The 16,775-nt window shown below is 45.1% G+C and overlaps 1 protein-coding gene across 1 annotated transcript; it reads left to right on the top strand.

The window, feature by feature from the left end:
- The first annotated feature begins 4,748 nt into the window (after positions 1–4,748).
- Positions 4,749–16,056, top strand: STMN1 (stathmin 1). Its single transcript, XM_044285360.1, has 5 exons — positions 4,749–4,850; positions 5,472–5,513; positions 7,496–7,668; positions 15,414–15,605; positions 15,680–16,056. The coding sequence occupies exons 2-5, from the start codon at positions 5,501–5,503 to the stop codon at positions 15,734–15,736; spliced, it is 435 nt and encodes a 144-aa protein (XP_044141295.1). The 5' UTR covers positions 4,749–4,850; positions 5,472–5,500; the 3' UTR covers positions 15,737–16,056.
- The last annotated feature ends 719 nt before the right edge of the window (positions 16,057–16,775 follow it).

Here is a 16,775-nt window from a genome sequence, read left to right as displayed (position 1 = left end):
CTGCTGCCTGGCAGCCCTGATCTCTTACAGGGGGATATGATAGTACAATTAACCCCTTCAGGTGCCGCACCTGATGGGGTTAATTGTACTATCATATCCCCCTGTAAGAGATCGGGTGCTGCCAGGCAGCAGGGGGCAGTCTTGTACACAGTTTGTAGTGTATTCTAACTAGAAGCGTCCCATCACCATGGGAACGCCTCTGTGTTAGAATATACTGTCGGATCTGAGTTTTCACGAAGTGAAAACTCAGCTCTGAAAAAGCTTTTATGCAGACGGATCTTCGGATCCGTCTGTATGAAACTAAAACCTACGGCCACGGATCACGGACACGGATGCCAATCTTGTGTGCATCCGTGTTCTTTCACGGACCCATTGACTTGAATGGGCCCGTGAACCGTTGGCCGTGAAAAAAATAGGACAGGTCATATTTTTTTCACGGCCAGGAAACACGGCTCACGGATGCGGCTGCCAAACGGTGCATTTTCCGATTTTTCCACGGACCCATTGAAAGTCAATGGGTCCGTGAAAAAAAACGGAAAACGGCACAACGGCCACGGATGCACACAACGGTCGTGTGCATGAGGCCTTATCCTGATCTCACATCGTCCAGGAGAAACCACCTATCCTAAGCATCAGCTATCGACATTTGGGGTAATTTATCAAACTGGTGTAAAGTAGAACTGGCTTAGTTGCCGATAGCAACCAATCAGATTCCACCTTTCATTTTCCAAAGGAGCTGTGCAAAATGAAAGAGGAATCTTAACAGTTTTTTTAGCATCTGTATTTTTACTAAAACCAGGAATTCCTAAAAAAAAAAAAAAAAAGGGTATGGCTACGTGATTCCTGATGCTGTTTTGGAATCCAGGGTGAATATAAAGAGGGAAGTCATACCTGTCCTTTAAACTTCTTTTTATGATCTACTCCAGATTTTGGCATAAGGAAACCTAAGGCGACCTGAACACATTTGTAATACGAGCGTTTTTCCTGCGCAGATAAACTGCCGCGTAATACAGTACCAGCAAAGTGTGTGATTATACAAATCTCGTATACTGCAGATTGTTACCAGGTGGAAATGAACCTGCCGTGCGGATATACAAATCTGCAGTATGTCAATTATGTTTACGGTTTTAGGCTTCATGCAGACGACCATGTGCCAGCCTTGCCCATGCTGCGGACCGCATGGGCACTGACCATGTAGCTGCCGTCTGCGGACGCATCCATTTGTAGCGCTTTCGTGGGGTTCCGTGCCTCAGTTCTGCACCACACCTTCCGGATTGAGGACCCATTCACCCAAGTGAATGGGTCCACATCCATGATATGGTGCACAGCTGGCCGGTGCCTGTATACCGTGGACCAACTGTTTGCGGGCCGCAATACGGCACCAGTCAACAACGGACGTGTGCATGAGCCTTTAGCTATAGATTTCTCCCTTCTCTAATGAAGGGAGACCTCTGGGGCAAAACTGCATCAAAAACCACTGTTAGGGTCATTTCCCATGCAGTTTTTGGCGCTGATTTTGGATCGTTTCTGCCTCAAAATCAGCTCCAAAACACCTCAAAACAACCTCCTATTCATTTCAATAAGAAGTAGCACATGCTTCTTTTGTCCACATGGCAGAATCAGGTGTCGGATTTCCCATTCAAATGAATGGGAAGCAGAAAAAAACGCAGGATTTCCGATGTGCACATCTGCTCGGCTTTTCGTGCATAAATGCGGCAAAAACTGCTTGGGAAATGTACTACAGAATTTAACAAAGTAAAAAAAAATCTGCCTGGAAATGCGTCAAAAACGTGAAGAATTGTGAGGTGTAAAAATCTTGCGAGGTGTAAAAGATTTTTTATGCATGTATTTTGAAAATCAGCTGTGTGAACTGACCCTTAGGCCTACTGCACGCGACCGTATGGCTTTTTCAGTATTTTGAGGGCCGGAACGGAACAGCTGGCCCCTGATAGAACAGTACTATCCTTGTTCGTTATGCGGACAATAATAGGACCATAGGCGTGCGCAGCCTATTGCATTAGGGTGTGCACCCTAAAGCACAAAAACACACGCCCCGCGCACGTGTGTATTTGTGTATTTATGTATGTATGTATATATGTGTGTATATATATATATATATACCGTATATATATATATATATATATATATATACACACACTGTATATATATAATTATATACACACACACACACACACATATATACACAGGCTGGGCCTCACCCTAGCATTGCCGTGACTCCACCTCTGCACCTAGGAACAATATATGGGGGGGGGGGGGGCACATAATATACCACAGTCAAAAATGGGGGCGGGGGGCACTAATAATTTCCACCATATAATCATACTACTGAAAAAAACTAAATAAGTATATATAAATAAGATTACAAAATACGAGAGTATTGCGGTATGCAGGGGTACCTTTTTATTGTACTATCCTAATACTTAAAAGACAAGCTTTTAAGTTTTCCTTTCTTCCTCGGTATTGCTTCATACCTGAGAAAGAGAGAAACACTCTCCAAAACTTTTCTTTAGAGTTTAAAGCAGTTTCAGCACTATAATAAAATAATTTACTTACAAAAAAAGCTGTGCCGTCCTCTGCTTGCTTCCGCGGATCTTCCCCTCCTTTCAGTCTCTCCATAGTGCGCAGGTGCCCTGTTATGGGGGATATGTGGATGACACAGTGTTATGGGGGATCTGTGGATGACACATTGTTTTGGGGGATCTGTGAATGACACATTTTTATGGGAGATCTGTGAATGACACATTTTTATGGGGGATCTGTGAATGACACACTGTTATGGGGGACCTATGGATGACACACTGTTATGGGGGACCTGTGGATGACACACTGTTATGGGGGACCTGTGGATGACACACTGTTATGGGGGATCTGTGGATGACACACTGTTATGGGGGACCTGTGGATGACACACTGTTATGGGGGATCTGTGGATGACACACTGTTATGGGGGACCTGTGGATGACACACTGTTATGGGGGACCTGTGGATGACACACTGTTATGGGGGACCTGTGGATGACACACTGTTATGGGGGACCTGTGGATGACACACTGTTATGGGGGATCTGTGGATGACATATGACTGAGGAGGGCTATCAGGGGACTTTATACAGGGGTAATATAACTGAGGGGTATCAGGGTAAATTATACAGGGGGTAATATAACTAAGGGGTATCAGGGTACACTATACAGGGGTAATATAACTGAGGAGGGCTATCAAGGACATTATACAGGGGTAATATAAGTTATATTTCCTCTGTATAATGTCCCCTGATAGCCCTCCTAAGTTATATTACCCCTGTATAATAATGTCCCCTGATACCCCTTAGTTATATTACCCCCTGTATAATAATGTACACTGATACCCCTTAGTTATATTACCCCGCCCTGTATAATTTAACCTGACACCCCTCAGTTATATTATATAACTGAGGGGTATCAGGGTACATTATACAGGGGGTAATATAACTAAGGGGTATCTATCAGGGTACATTATACAGGGGTAATACAAGTGAGCAGGGCTATCAGGGACATAATACAGGGATGAGGGGTAAGATAAGTTATATTACCCCTGTATAATGTCTGATAGTAGCCTAGCCCTCCTCGGTTATATTTCCCCTCATGTACCCTGATACCCCTAGTTATATTATCCCCTGTATGATTTACCCTGATACCCCTCAGATATATTATATAACTGAGGGGTATCAGGATAATACAGGCGACAACAGAGGATTCGTAGCACTGTGGGACGGGGGGGTACATACTACTTTTTTTGTATGCCCAGCCCTCACCTCACCAGCTAGCAGACGGCCAGGCGCGCAGGCAGGGTACTACTATTCAGATGCAGCGTGACGTGACGTCAACGTCAACTCAGCCTGCGCCGCACAGCACGCACACCCTCTCTGCCTCCGCCGGGTCTGGGACTCCGCCCCCTATTTGAATACTAGCTACCGCCCGCCGGCAGCCCACAGCCAGATATTGTAAATGAATTGACAGCGCGGCGGGCGGCGGCAGCCAGCAAAACAGACAGGGAAATAGGCTGGGGGGCAGTGCGCATGGAGGTGACGAACCTATTAGAGTGTGCCCAGGCACACCCGGCACACGCCTATGAATAGGACACGTTATATCTTTGAACGTAACGGAAAGCATACAGAGTACATTCCGTGTTTTTTGCGGACCCATTGAAATGAACGCAAAACACAGAACGTAAACGTAAAATGTGCTGATTTCAGAGCAGAAACGCACAGAAATCCGTGCAGGTGGCCGAACCCTAAAGGTGTCACTTGTCTTTGGTAGCACACCAGATGAAGATTAGGTACTGACCAATACTATACACGAATTTCCAATAGTACATCTGTCCAGAAACGATAGATGCTATGAAGCCATGCCCCAGTAATAGCCGCCCACCCTTCTGCTTATCCTCACACCTACATGAAAATCCGCCCCATATTGTAACAGGATAACACGGGTACAGAACACCCCCCACTGCTATCTGCAGCCAGCGACTACAATGAACAGAGACAGCACCCACGGTAGAGGATCACACCCGCGAGTAATGGTACATCCTAGGATATGTCAGGTGTATAGAGGATGTGCAATGATGTATATTGTGACTAGCAGTCAGCACAGGGCGAGTCCATCAAACACGGGGGGAGGCATTGGTTGGTCTTCTGATGCCCCCTGCAGCTCTAGCCGCCGGTATTTGGAGAAGGCGGGGTGACAGACAGTGTCTCGGCCAATGAGGGGCGCGCATAGCAGGTCACGTGGCTGTGGTGGGCGCTTTTGTTCGTTGCTGCTGAGAGCGCGTGTGGTATTCATCGGCAGACACAGGTGAGAGCTGGACGGCTGTGGTGAGCACTTGTGTCGTTATGGTGCCTCAGTGTAGAGGAGTGCACCGGGGGCGCTTATGGAAAGGCGGTGTCGTGCTGGGTTACTGCCGTTCTCGTGTGGGGCACAGCGCACCGTTAGGTGACTGTTTATAGCGTCTTGCGCGCTAAACGCAGCTGTTGCGTGTGACCCCCGTGCATAGTGAGCGCACCTGCAGGTGTGAGGCGCGCTCCGGTCTGTTGTGGAGGGCAGTACCACAGTATGTATACGGGGTTAATGCACTGTCTGACAGAGCTGGCTATAATAGGCGCGCTCCCTGCTTTGTTCAGGTGTAGTGTCTGGCCCCGCCTTGCTAGCTATTGGTCGCGCAGAGTCTGACTCCGCCCCTCTCGCCGCCGCTGTACTGTTACATCTCGTAGCTGGTTGGCGGGTGTGGCACTCGGGCTCCTCGTGAGGCAGCTAGTCTTCCTTGCGGGTCACGTGGGTCATGTTTCGCGCTTTTTGTTGTGGTACCCTCGTGGGGATGATGGGTGGGGCACGCCCCTTTTGTCACGTGATGTATGTTCTTCGCTGGTTGTATGTGGCTGCCTGTACCGTCAGTAACACGCTTCTTTCTTCTTGCAGCCTCCCGAGCGACACTTGCACTTTCAGTCATGTCTGAAGCTGGTAAGACGCTGTTATGTCGTGTTAATAAAGCCTTGTGAATTCATTGTCTGACCAGCATCTCTCCAGCCTTGCCCTCTTTGGGGCTGTTATGGCAGCACCAAAAAAGACAAGTAGATGACATTACCAAATTTTCATTTTATCGCCCCCTTCGCTCATTTGTTGATGCCACCAATGTCAGGTATGGTGGCAACCTCTTGGACTTGCCCCCAACTCTAGAACGGCCTCCCGAAAGTGGAGAGCGACCAGTGTATATGCTCTCCATTCACTCCTATGGGGATTACAAAAAATAGCAGAGTCTGGGTGTTTGGCTATTTTTGGAAGTGCCATAGAAGTGAATGTAGAGCACACTGCCCATGCACAGCCGCCTGTGAGACCGCTCTCCACTTCTGGAGATGGCTGCAGGTTCTACTCCTATCTGATATTGGTGGCATATCCAAACTGTCACCAATGTCTGAGGTGGTGAAAACCCTTCTAAATATGACATGTTTTCTATTAAAATCTTGTTTTAAACTTCTCTGAATGTCTTGGTTTATCAACGTCTAGTAGCTGCCTTTTACTCTTGGGGTCCATGCACACGTCCGTATGTGTTTTGTGGATCTGCTAAATAGATGCTGGCGATGTGCAGATGCGGACAGCACATTCTGGCCATATTAAAAATTAATGGGTCCAGACCTGTTCCACAAAATTGTGGAACGGATGTGGATCAGTTTTGCAGAAGTGTGAATGGACCCTAAAAAGGGTTGTGTTAAGATATAAAACTATCTATCTGAATTGTGAAGGCCAACTGCTTGGACCCATGCCAGTCCTCAGACCAGTGGTTCAGAGGTCTGCCTCTGAATTGAGCTCTATGGGACAGGCAAGAGAGAATTTGCGTTTTGTCCAATGTTACAGGGTTATTCACGTTCAATCTACCTGCATGGTGCCCTCTAGTGGGCTGGAGGAACAGGTAATTACGTCTAGGCCACAGTGATGGCTAACCTCTGGCACTCCAGCTGTGGTGAAACTAAGACTCCCAGCATGCTCCATTCACTTCTGTGAAGTTCTGAGAACAGCCAAGAAAGTGTACATCTTCGGAGTTGTAGTTTTGCCCTAACTGCTCCAGGGTCAAGTGTGATGGCACAGCAGGGAAATGCTCATTGTATATTAAAAACAAATTATAGAATTGATAGGGATCGACCGATTATCAGTATTACCGATATCGTCTCATATTTTTTTTTTTTTTTTTTACTGTTATCGGTATTTGTATCTATTTTGCCAATATACCGATAACATATGGGGAACAAGGATCACGCTGCTGACGGCGCTCTCCGTGTTCCCTCAGCAGCACAGGGGAGAAAGAAGCAGTGTCTCCCTCCCCCTGTGCTCCTGCTGCTTCCGCTGAGAAAAGGGGCTGTGGCCACTGTGCCACCAATGAAGAAAACTCTGCCGCACCTGAGGGGGTTTAACGGCCGTGGATCGAATCTACCGTTCAGAGGTCGGGAGCCGGCTACGTGATTCTGCAGCCAGCTCCTGCCTCCTGTATATGAATTCATGAGTATCTTCATTGGTGGTGCAGTGCGTCCACCCCCAGTATTAATCATTGGTGGCAGTGGCCACCCCTTCCCCAACCCAAGTAATGTCATTCATTTTCAGCAGATTTGTGTAGGAATAATTTTTTTCCAAGAATGAAAATTCATAAAATATTGGTATAAATTATTGGTATCGGCTCTAAAAAAATCTATCTTTCGATCCCTAGTTGTCAGCATCTTTTGCTGCCTCATAGAATTGACACGCAGATTGGATGCGGACAAAAAAGTTGTGTGCATGAGCCTTTATACCAATACGGTGACCTCAGAGGAGAGAAATAAAATTGCTTTATAAATGTCAATTTTGCTTGCCTTGTTGCTTAGTGGTTAATTATTTCAATAGCCAAAAGTCATTTTCCTCCCCCACCCTTAGGAGTACCTTAGTCCCTTTTTTTATACTCCTTTCTTTCCATATAGATATTAAGGTAAAAGAGCTGGAGAAGCGTGCCTCTGGTCAGGCATTTGAGCTGATCCTTAGCCCTCCATCTACTGATGCAGCTCCAGATATTGCGATTGCTTCCCCAAAGAAAAAGGAATGCTCATTAGAAGAAATTCAGAAGAAGCTGGAAGCAGCAGAAGAGAGGCGCAAGGTGAGTGGTATCTTCTGTTATTTGCCAGTGATAATTACTCACCAGTAATTAGATTTTTCCAGAACCCATGACAGCCCATGGAGAGAGATGTATCCGCCCGCATAGTTGGACAGGAAGCCTCAGAGCAATTAAAGGAACACCCACCTCCTCTAGTGTTGCTTCCAGAGTAGATCAGTAGGAGCTGTGCAAATTCAACTTTTAAATAGCACCAGGGAGGGATTAATGAATTAAATGGGTGTTTGTTATGGGTTCTGGAAAGTCAAATTACCAGTGAGTGTAATCATTTGTCCCTTCACCCATGACTGCACCATAGAGACTGAATGCAGAGAAATAGACACCTGTCGGGTGGGACAGCACTTTAAAAGTATGCTATGAAGTCCCTGAAGTGGAGGGAACTGAAGGAGATAACTAGAGGTCCGATCAAGAAACTCCCAATCCTAGGAACTTTTAAAACTAGACATTAGACTTTAAACCAGTCATAATGTTAGAAAAATCCCATGTTTTCTTGTCAAGTGCTTATAAAAATAATCATAAACGGGTTTAACCAAAAATTTAGAAAGGCGCTTGTCTTGACACAGTATGATCAAAACTGCATATGCCTGTGGAACCACCACTGATTCTTTGTGCAAATTATATTGTAAAACAAATGTTTAGATCCCCGATCTTCTGGAGGCCTGTCTCCTTTCATTCTGTTATGTCTACTGGAAGTACTTCAGATGCCAAAGTCTCCAATTTTCCTTGTAATCTGGCAACTATGATGGAACCCTACTGTGGCGCTCCCTTTCTATATTGCTCTGAGGCTTCCTGTCCAACTTTGGGGGGTGGATCCATTTCTATGGTGCTGTCATGGGTGAAGGGAAAATCAACTCAAGACAGATTTTTTTTTTTTTTTTTATGTGAACAGATTTTCGTTCACATTTCTGCAATAAAATCTGTTGTGTGAAGGCATGTCACACCTTGTGAGACTTCATTTCAGGCTTTTCCTGCAACTTGTTAATTTACTCACTCTACAGTGGCCCTGTTCTCCTAGTTAGCAGTGTCACATGAGACCTGTGATGTCAGTATCTTCCCTACTGACATTCTGTGCACAAGCCTGAGGGAGCAGGTCTGCAGGGAATGTTGCTGTGCAGGCTGGAGCCAAAACTAACCCCCTGCACAGCCTGATCTGCTGTCTGCATCTCCTCTCCCACTGGATTCTTCAGCAAAGTTTAACCCCCTTCTACCATCAGCAGCACAGACTCGGGGATAGAGGCTCTGCCTCGGGTACTGAGCAGCTGCAGGGCTTCCTCTTCTCCATGCACGGAGGAGATAAATGCTGTGCTCTGGATCCACCCTCCCTCCTGCAAACCTAGAGCTGACAGACACCAGATGAGTTCTCTCCTCTGTACTCTAGTGCTGTCTGCAGAGCATTGTACAAGAACAGTTTGAGGGAAGGTCCTGTGTATCAGCAGTGTCATTGTATTGTATAGTTGAGTTGTAGTCCTACACATCCAACATGAGTATCCCAGCAATCGCACTGAAGACGGGGGGGGGGGGGGGGGGGATCAATTTTATTCACTCCTTTCTTTGTAGGGAGAGGGGAAGGCAGCCTTTAATACCCTCAGATAGTTGCAGAGGGGGCGTGTAACAGTCAACAAAGGGTCCGGAACAGAACTAGGGGTGTGGAATACCCTTTTTAGCAAATTTGGAAACCATAGTTATGTAGACAAGGCCTTAAAGGGGTTGTCCCATCTGAGACAATGGGGGGAGGGGGGGGCATATCGCTAGGAGAAATTCCAAGAAAATAATAATCTTATAGCGCCAACATTCCACAGCACTTTACAATCAGGCGGTTTAAGAACAAACATAAATAACATGGCAGCAAACTGATGTCAACGATTAAAACGAGGGGCATAAGGGCCCTGCTCACAAGAGCTTACAATCTGAGGAGATGGTGTGACACAATAGGTAAAAAGTACTTGTTTTAGGGCTCATGCACACAAACGTATGTATTTTGCAGTCCACCAAAAACTGATCCGCAAAAAATATGGATGACATCCATGTGCATTCTGTATCTTGTAGAACAGAACAGCTGGCCCTTAACAGAACAGTACTATCCTTGTCTGATGCAGACAATAGGACGTGTTACATTATATTTTTGTGGAATGGAAATGCATAAATGGAATGCACATGGAGTAACTTTTTTTTCGGACCCATTGAAGTGAGTGGTTCTGCATACAGTCCACAAAAAATGGAACTGACAAAGTAGGTTTGTGTGCATGAGCCCTAATACAATGGTCTGGCTATCTTGGCACAATGGAGAAGATATAAGGCTGCATGAGCCAATCGCCAGCCGATATCTGTAGTGCTTGGGTGCATGGGGTGTGGTGGATGTTGATTTAAATCGGGTTCAAAGGAATAATTCTGAAGGGATGGTAGTAAATGGAGAAGGGTTAGATCAGGGCGATGCAATAGGCTAACCTAAAGATGTATATTTAGGGAGCTGCTAAAACTGCATGTTATGAATTAACCTAATTGCTTATTGTAGGGCAGGGATGCTCAACCTTTAGCTGTTGCAAAATTACAACTCCCAGCATGCCCTAATAGCTCTAGGCTGTCCAGGCATTGCTGGGAGTTGTAGCTTTGCAATAGCTGGAGGGCTGTAAGTTGAGGATCCCTGTGGTCAGCTTTGTGCATGAGAATGAATCCTATACTATGTGGGTAACCAGTGCAATGACTGGCATAGGGTTGAGGCATCAGAGTAGCAGTTAGACAGATGAGTCTGGCTGCTGCATTAAAGAGGGGGATAAGTCTGGTGAAGGGACACCAATTAATAATGAGTTATGGGTGTGCTGCCCTAGAGTTATCAGGCCCAGTGCTCAATACTAACACCACTTCCCTTCACAACACACCCCCTTGGATTGACAGTGCTGGACTTCAGGACTAGTGCTGGAATCTCACACTGGTGCACACGCTCTCTAAAATGGCACAGGAGCCCTGTCTTCTGCTTCAAGAGCAGCAAAGATGTATACTGCGCATGTGCCATTCACTTTACTAAACACAGAAGTGGAGGCACCATTTCCTTCGCTACACTGGTGCAAAATCTCAGCACTAAATCTGAAGTCTAGTGCTGGCAAATCTAAGGGGAGGAGGGCATTTTGAAGGAAAGAGGTTTTAGTATTGAGCACTGAGGATGTCTCGGGAGCAGTGCTCATACCATTTAAGCCCTCCTCCTGAAAGAACAATGTAATGGCCAACTTACTCAGCCGCCAGACTTTGAAGGAGGGAGAATGGTCACAATTCTCATATTCCAACAGATCTGCAAAAAAAAAAATGGGGAGCCCTAGATCTATTTGCCACAAGGGGCACGACGGGTCAGAAGGTTTTGCTCTCCCCACAGGGCCAACTGTTTTGGATAGACGCACTATTCCAGCCATGGCCAAAAGCTCTTTATGCTTTCCCTCCCTTCAGTTTGATTCCAAGAACTCTAATGAAGGTAGTGAGGAGCCCAGGTAATAATCATTGCTCCATTGTGGCCAAGGAGGTCTTGGTTCCCCCTGCTGCTCAGCCTGTCAGGAGTATTCTGGACCTTTCCAGCTACCCTGGACCTTCACCACGGACCTGGATAAGAGGCTGACTGACTCCCCGCTCATCAAGCGTTTCTAGACCTGAGCTTGTTCCTAACGGAACCTCCAGTTGAACAGATTTCTTTAGAGATGCTTACCTACAAAACAGTTTTTCTTGTAGCAATAACCACTGCTAGAAGAATTGGAGACATTCAGGCATTCTCTCGCAAGCCTCTGTCATGTGGTCCTAAACGACCGCATAATTCTCAGACATTGTCCTGCTTTTCTTCCCAAGGTGATTTCCAGGTTTCATTGTGAACAGGAAGTTTTTTTTTTTTACCTTCCTTTCAATCTCCAACTACAGAAAGAGATTAAATTCCACAACCTGCATGTGAGAAGTGTTATCCTACCTGCATACCACCATTAACTTCAGACAGTCAGACCATCTCTTCCTCCAATAAATATCTGGGTCCAAATAAGGGACAGCCGGCGAGCAAATCTATAGCCAGGTGAATTAGTTGTAATTGCCTTTGCTTATGTCCAAAAGAATCTTCATTCCCCCCTTCCAGGATAAAAGCCCATTCATCAGAGCTGTCATCTTCCTGGGTGGAATCTACTTCAGTCTCAGACCAGATCTGCAGGGCAGCCATGTGGGCAAGCCCTATATGACTCTTATAGCATTATAAATCAGACCTTCTTAAGAACAGGGACTTATCCTTTAGCCACAGATTCCTTTCTGCCTTGGTCCCTCCCTAATATTGATTACTCTGTTAATCCTCCTGTGAGTGCTTTTGTGGAGGCACCAGGGAAAAGGGTAAATCACGCTTACTGGTAACTGGGTTTTTTCAATAGCCTCCAACAGCCCTGGGATTTCCTTTTTTTTTATTTTCTCTGAAATTGCATCATTTGCAAATGGTTAATACATATATTGTTCTTGCATCACTTCCATGTCGTCTCTTATTGACTGGATAGATAAGGTGAAGAGGCCTCTTAAATCATGTGCTCCTGCATTGTTTCCGGTCCTGTGGGTGGGGGACACCCTCCTGTGAGTGCCGTTGTGGAGGCTATTGGAAAAACCAATTACCCTTTAAGAGTAACTTACCCTTTTTGACTTGGGAAATGTGCATGAATAAACTACAGCAGAATCAGTTTCTTACCTGTGTATATTGGACCTTAACCCATCCCTTCAAACAGGTGTACATGTACCCCCAATGTTCAGCCTTTAAAAAGGTGGATGCGTGGTCAGTTGTAACCATGGCAGCTGAGCGTTGAAATCCTGGCAATGCTGAACTCCTGGTGTCTGAGCAGCTTGCCTGTGTTGGGATCGAGGAAGCCATTTAGTTGCTGTGGCAGCATTGGGCATCTGTAGGTTCCCAGGCCTGTCAGTGATTAATCTCCTATGTTCCCATATGATTATGTCTATGGGAGAAGTGGTCAATCACAAAGAAACTTAATGCGTAAACATTTCAAAATATAAATGTCAGACCCATTTTCCCAATTAACAAAAACTAAGTTATTGCTCCATCCCAAAATGCCTATACTATTAAAATAAACATTTATCCCATATAGTAAATGGTGTAACTGGGGGGGGAGTCGCGCATCCTAAACTGGTATCGGTACTAATTGTATATCACCTTGCAAAAAATGAACCCTCGCACAGTTCTGTAAACTTAAGGGTATGGGGTTTAGATTATGCCAATGCAAAGAAAGCCCTTTTTTTTCAAAGTTTTTAATAAAACACCAGAAAAACAAATGTAATATTGCTGTAATTGTACTGACCCAGAAAACGAGTCTGTCCAAAAGTAAAGTCAGCACTTTTTTTTTTTTTACTACAAAAATCTACTCTCCCTGTGACAGTGCCACTATTCCAGTGTCATGGCTTCCAGCTGACTGTGTTGATGCTGTGAATACGCTCCTGTGGCACTTGAGCATCCTTTTCACCTCATAAGGGTTTGTTGGTTATAGCACTGGTATGTGTCCTTTGTGGAGTGGCAGAAAATGTTTCTCTATTTTCTGGTCTTGGAAGATGGCACTAGCACCAGATAACGGGTCTTAGAGCTTGCTCAGTTTAAGGGCTTATGCGCAACGTTCTTTGGTTCCACATGGCTCAGATGTGGACCCATTCACCTCAATGAGGCTGCAAAAGATGAGGACAGCATCTGTTGCTCTTTTTTACATTGATTCCCTTTATGTATTTAAAAGTTTCTATCATATCCCCTCTGTCTCGTCTTTCTTCCAAGCTATACATGTTAAGGTCCTTTAACCTTTCCTGGTAAGTTTTATCCTGCAATCCATGTACTAGTTTAGTAGCTCATCTCTGAACTCTCTAGTATCAGTATACTTCTGGAGATATGGTCTCCAGTACCGAGCACAATACTCCAGACGAGGTCTCACTAGTGCTCTGTAGAGCAGCATGAGCACCTCCCTCTTTCTACTGGAATGCTTCTCCCCACCCAAGCATTCTGCTAGCATTTCCTGCTGCTCTATGACATTGTCTGCCTACCGTTAAGTCTTCTGAAATGATGACCCCTAAATCCCTTTCCTCAGATACTGAGGTTAGGACTGTAGCACTGATTTTATATTCTGCTCTTGGGTTTTTACACCCCAGGTGCATATCTTGCACTTATCAACATTACATTTTAGTTGCCAGACTTTTGACCATTACTCTAGTTTTCCTAAATCCTTTCCATTTGGTGTATCCCTCCAGGAACATCAACCCTGTTACAAATCTGTCATCAGCAAAAGGACACGCCAATTGCACAAAACCATGAATTATAAAGGCCAGTCCCCAACTCGGGACTCTACTAACCAGAATAGGGTTGCGCTATGTATTAATCATCAATGGTTTATATTTTTTTATACTACTCTACTGTCCAGCTTAGTAGCAGCTCCTGTTGGAGAACTTCGTACATGCTAAGTGCAGCACATTAGTAGTAAAGGGACCCCCCCATCATGTACCTCATAATGGGGTTAGTGATGGTGTTGCTTATGAGGCACATGGAGGTTCAAAATTAAAGGGGTTGTCTGGGTTCAGAGTTGAGCTGACACACATTTTCACCGAGAATTCCCCCTGACAAGAGCATTGGCGCTTTTTATCCTTTGATGCTCTCCTTCGCCCTGCAAAGGCATTCAGGAGATCTGGTGACTTACTGGGCTGCCAGGTGGAGGCTTCCACCAAGCAGTGAGCCCAGGGATGTCACTGGCACTCTTGGGTGGGCTTTAGCGCTGCCCTAGCCTGTAAAATGGCTAGGGCAGCGCTAAAGCCAGCCCATCAGAGCCTGTGGTGTCACCAAACACACTGCTGGGCAGAAGCTTCCACCCAGCAGTGTTGTAAATAAAAGCCCTTGACTGCGCAGGGCAAGGGAGAGCATCAGAGTATAAAATGCTCTGATAAGAGGGCTGCCTGGGTGAAATTATGGGCATGTCTGGGTTTAGCTTTGAACCCAAACAACCCCCTTTAACACCATAATATACCTCTACCTAATGGACAACATGGTTAATGTGATGTACATGATTTGGTTACTTACTACTAATGTAAGGCACATGGAGGTACAATCTGATAAAACTACATATTTCAATCAAGGGCTCATGCACACGACTGTGTTTTGCAGTCCACAAAAAGTGTTCTGTATTTTGTGGACCTGAACAGCTGGCCCCTTAAAGAACAGTACTGTCCTTTCCTGTAATGTGGATAATAGTACTGGAAAATAAATAAAATATTTTTTTTTTTCCGGACACATTGACAAGAATGGGTCTGCCAAAAAAGTAATGGACACTGAGAGAAAATACATTTCTGTGCATAAGCCCTAATGGTAGGTAATCTGGCCTTCTCTTCAACCAGCTGATCGTTGGGTGTGCCGGACCCCTGACTATCTGATATTGATTACCTAAACTGAGGATGGTCATAAATATTTAAATCCCAGAAGAAAAACCTTTTTTAACATGAGGCATACAGTTTTATCAATTTAGACTTCCATGTGCCTCACATTAGTAATCCCAATCTAGGACCTTCTCCCATAATGGGTAATGCATGCTGAGCCCACACTTATACCTCTTTTGGTGCCACAAGTAGAATATAGTGTGGGCTCAACATGCATGTGGAACTTGCATTCCCTGAATTTAATGTAGGTCCGTACAGGCACACATTTTTAATCTTGCATTAATAGCCTAAGTTTCTAAAATGTTCATCTTATTTCTCAGCTACACGAGGCTGAGATCTTAAAACAGCTTGCAGAGAAGAGAGAGCATGAAAAAGAAGTTCTGCAGAAAGCTAAAGAAGAAAACGACAACTTCAGCAAGATGGCCGAGGAAAAATTAACTTCTAAAATGGAAGCCATTAAAGAAAATAGAGAGGCCCAGATGGCGGCAAAACTGGAGAGATTGCGAGAACTGGTAAGTAATGTAGACACTATTAGTGTGTTAGATGTTCTGTTTGTTTTCTAACCAGAATGTCTTATCCTTTACAGGAGAAGAATCGGGAAGAGATCAGAAAGGGAAAGGATTCCAAAGAAGCTGAAAATTGAGTTGCATCTGTGAAGGCTGCCCCAACAGTGTAAAGCTTATTCCGTCTGTGTGTCTCCCCTCCCCTCCCCTCATCTGTATGTTTAGCAGCTGTAATGATGTAGCCAAAATGCATCATATTTGCTTGGTTAACGAGGAAGCCTTTCACTTATCCAGTCTTGCTGTGCTGGTTACTGTTGTATTGTACTGGAAAGTTTTGGTGTGGGTTTTCTAGTATTGTTATACCAGTGTTCAGACTGTTAAATAATGCACTTAAATATCAATGGTTCTCTGTATCTGACTTGTAATGGTTTGTCTTAATAAAAAAATAACTTGTTGGAAAGTGCTGCCTCAGCAACTTGTTAAAAACCAATATTTTGCCACCCTAAAATTTGCGCCAGGCTGGAATCATCTGAATCTAATAACAGAAATGGGGCCTCATTAAAACTTTAAGATATCCATAAACACTCAGGGGTATTTTTAATACATTTTCTAACAAGAGGAAGGGTTATTTTGCATAGTTGGGCCTCATGCACGCGACCATGCTGTTTTTGCAGTCCGTGGATCCGCAAAAAAAGGAAGGCTCCCGTGTTGCCTTCTGCAATTTGCGGAACAGCCGCCGGCAATATAGATGCCTATTGTCCGCAAAAGCGCAGACAAGATACAGAGCCACAGATGCAGACGGCACAGAGTGCTGTCAGCATCTTTTGCAGCCCCGCTGAAATGAATGGGTCCGCATCCGAGCAGCTCGTATGTGGACCCATGCAACTGTCATGTGCATGAGGCCTTATTCAGTGTTTGGTCAGATTTTTCCATTGGTGATTGTGAGCCAAAACCAGGAGTGGAGGCTCAACAGACATGAGGTCTAAGGGAAGGGTCTGCACCTGTTTGGTGTTGACCCGCTCTAAGTTTTCACTCCCAATATCTGATGGAAGTCATTGATTAAGGCCTCATGCATGCGACCGAGAGCAGTCTGTGGTAACACTGCCTGGATTCCTGTTGAGAGCAAGAGTGCACGGCTTCATGCTGCACTACAGTAATACACTACGAGTATTACTGTAG

The sequence above is a fragment of the Bufo gargarizans genome, chromosome 3 (assembly GCF_014858855.1).
Source record: "Bufo gargarizans isolate SCDJY-AF-19 chromosome 3, ASM1485885v1, whole genome shotgun sequence".
NCBI lineage: Eukaryota > Metazoa > Chordata > Amphibia > Anura > Bufonidae > Bufo > Bufo gargarizans.
The sequence above is the reverse complement of the archived record's forward strand: the minus strand, read 5'-3'. Positions and strand labels throughout refer to the sequence as shown.

Coding starts and splice junctions, on each gene's coding strand:
- STMN1 (XM_044285360.1), top strand. Junction 7,669..15,413: donor CAGCAGAAGAGAGGCGCAAG/GTGAGTGGTATC, acceptor CTTATTTCTCAG/CTACACGAGGCTGAGATCTT. Junction 15,606..15,679: donor TGGAGAGATTGCGAGAACTG/GTAAGTAATGTA, acceptor TATCCTTTACAG/GAGAAGAATCGGGAAGAGAT.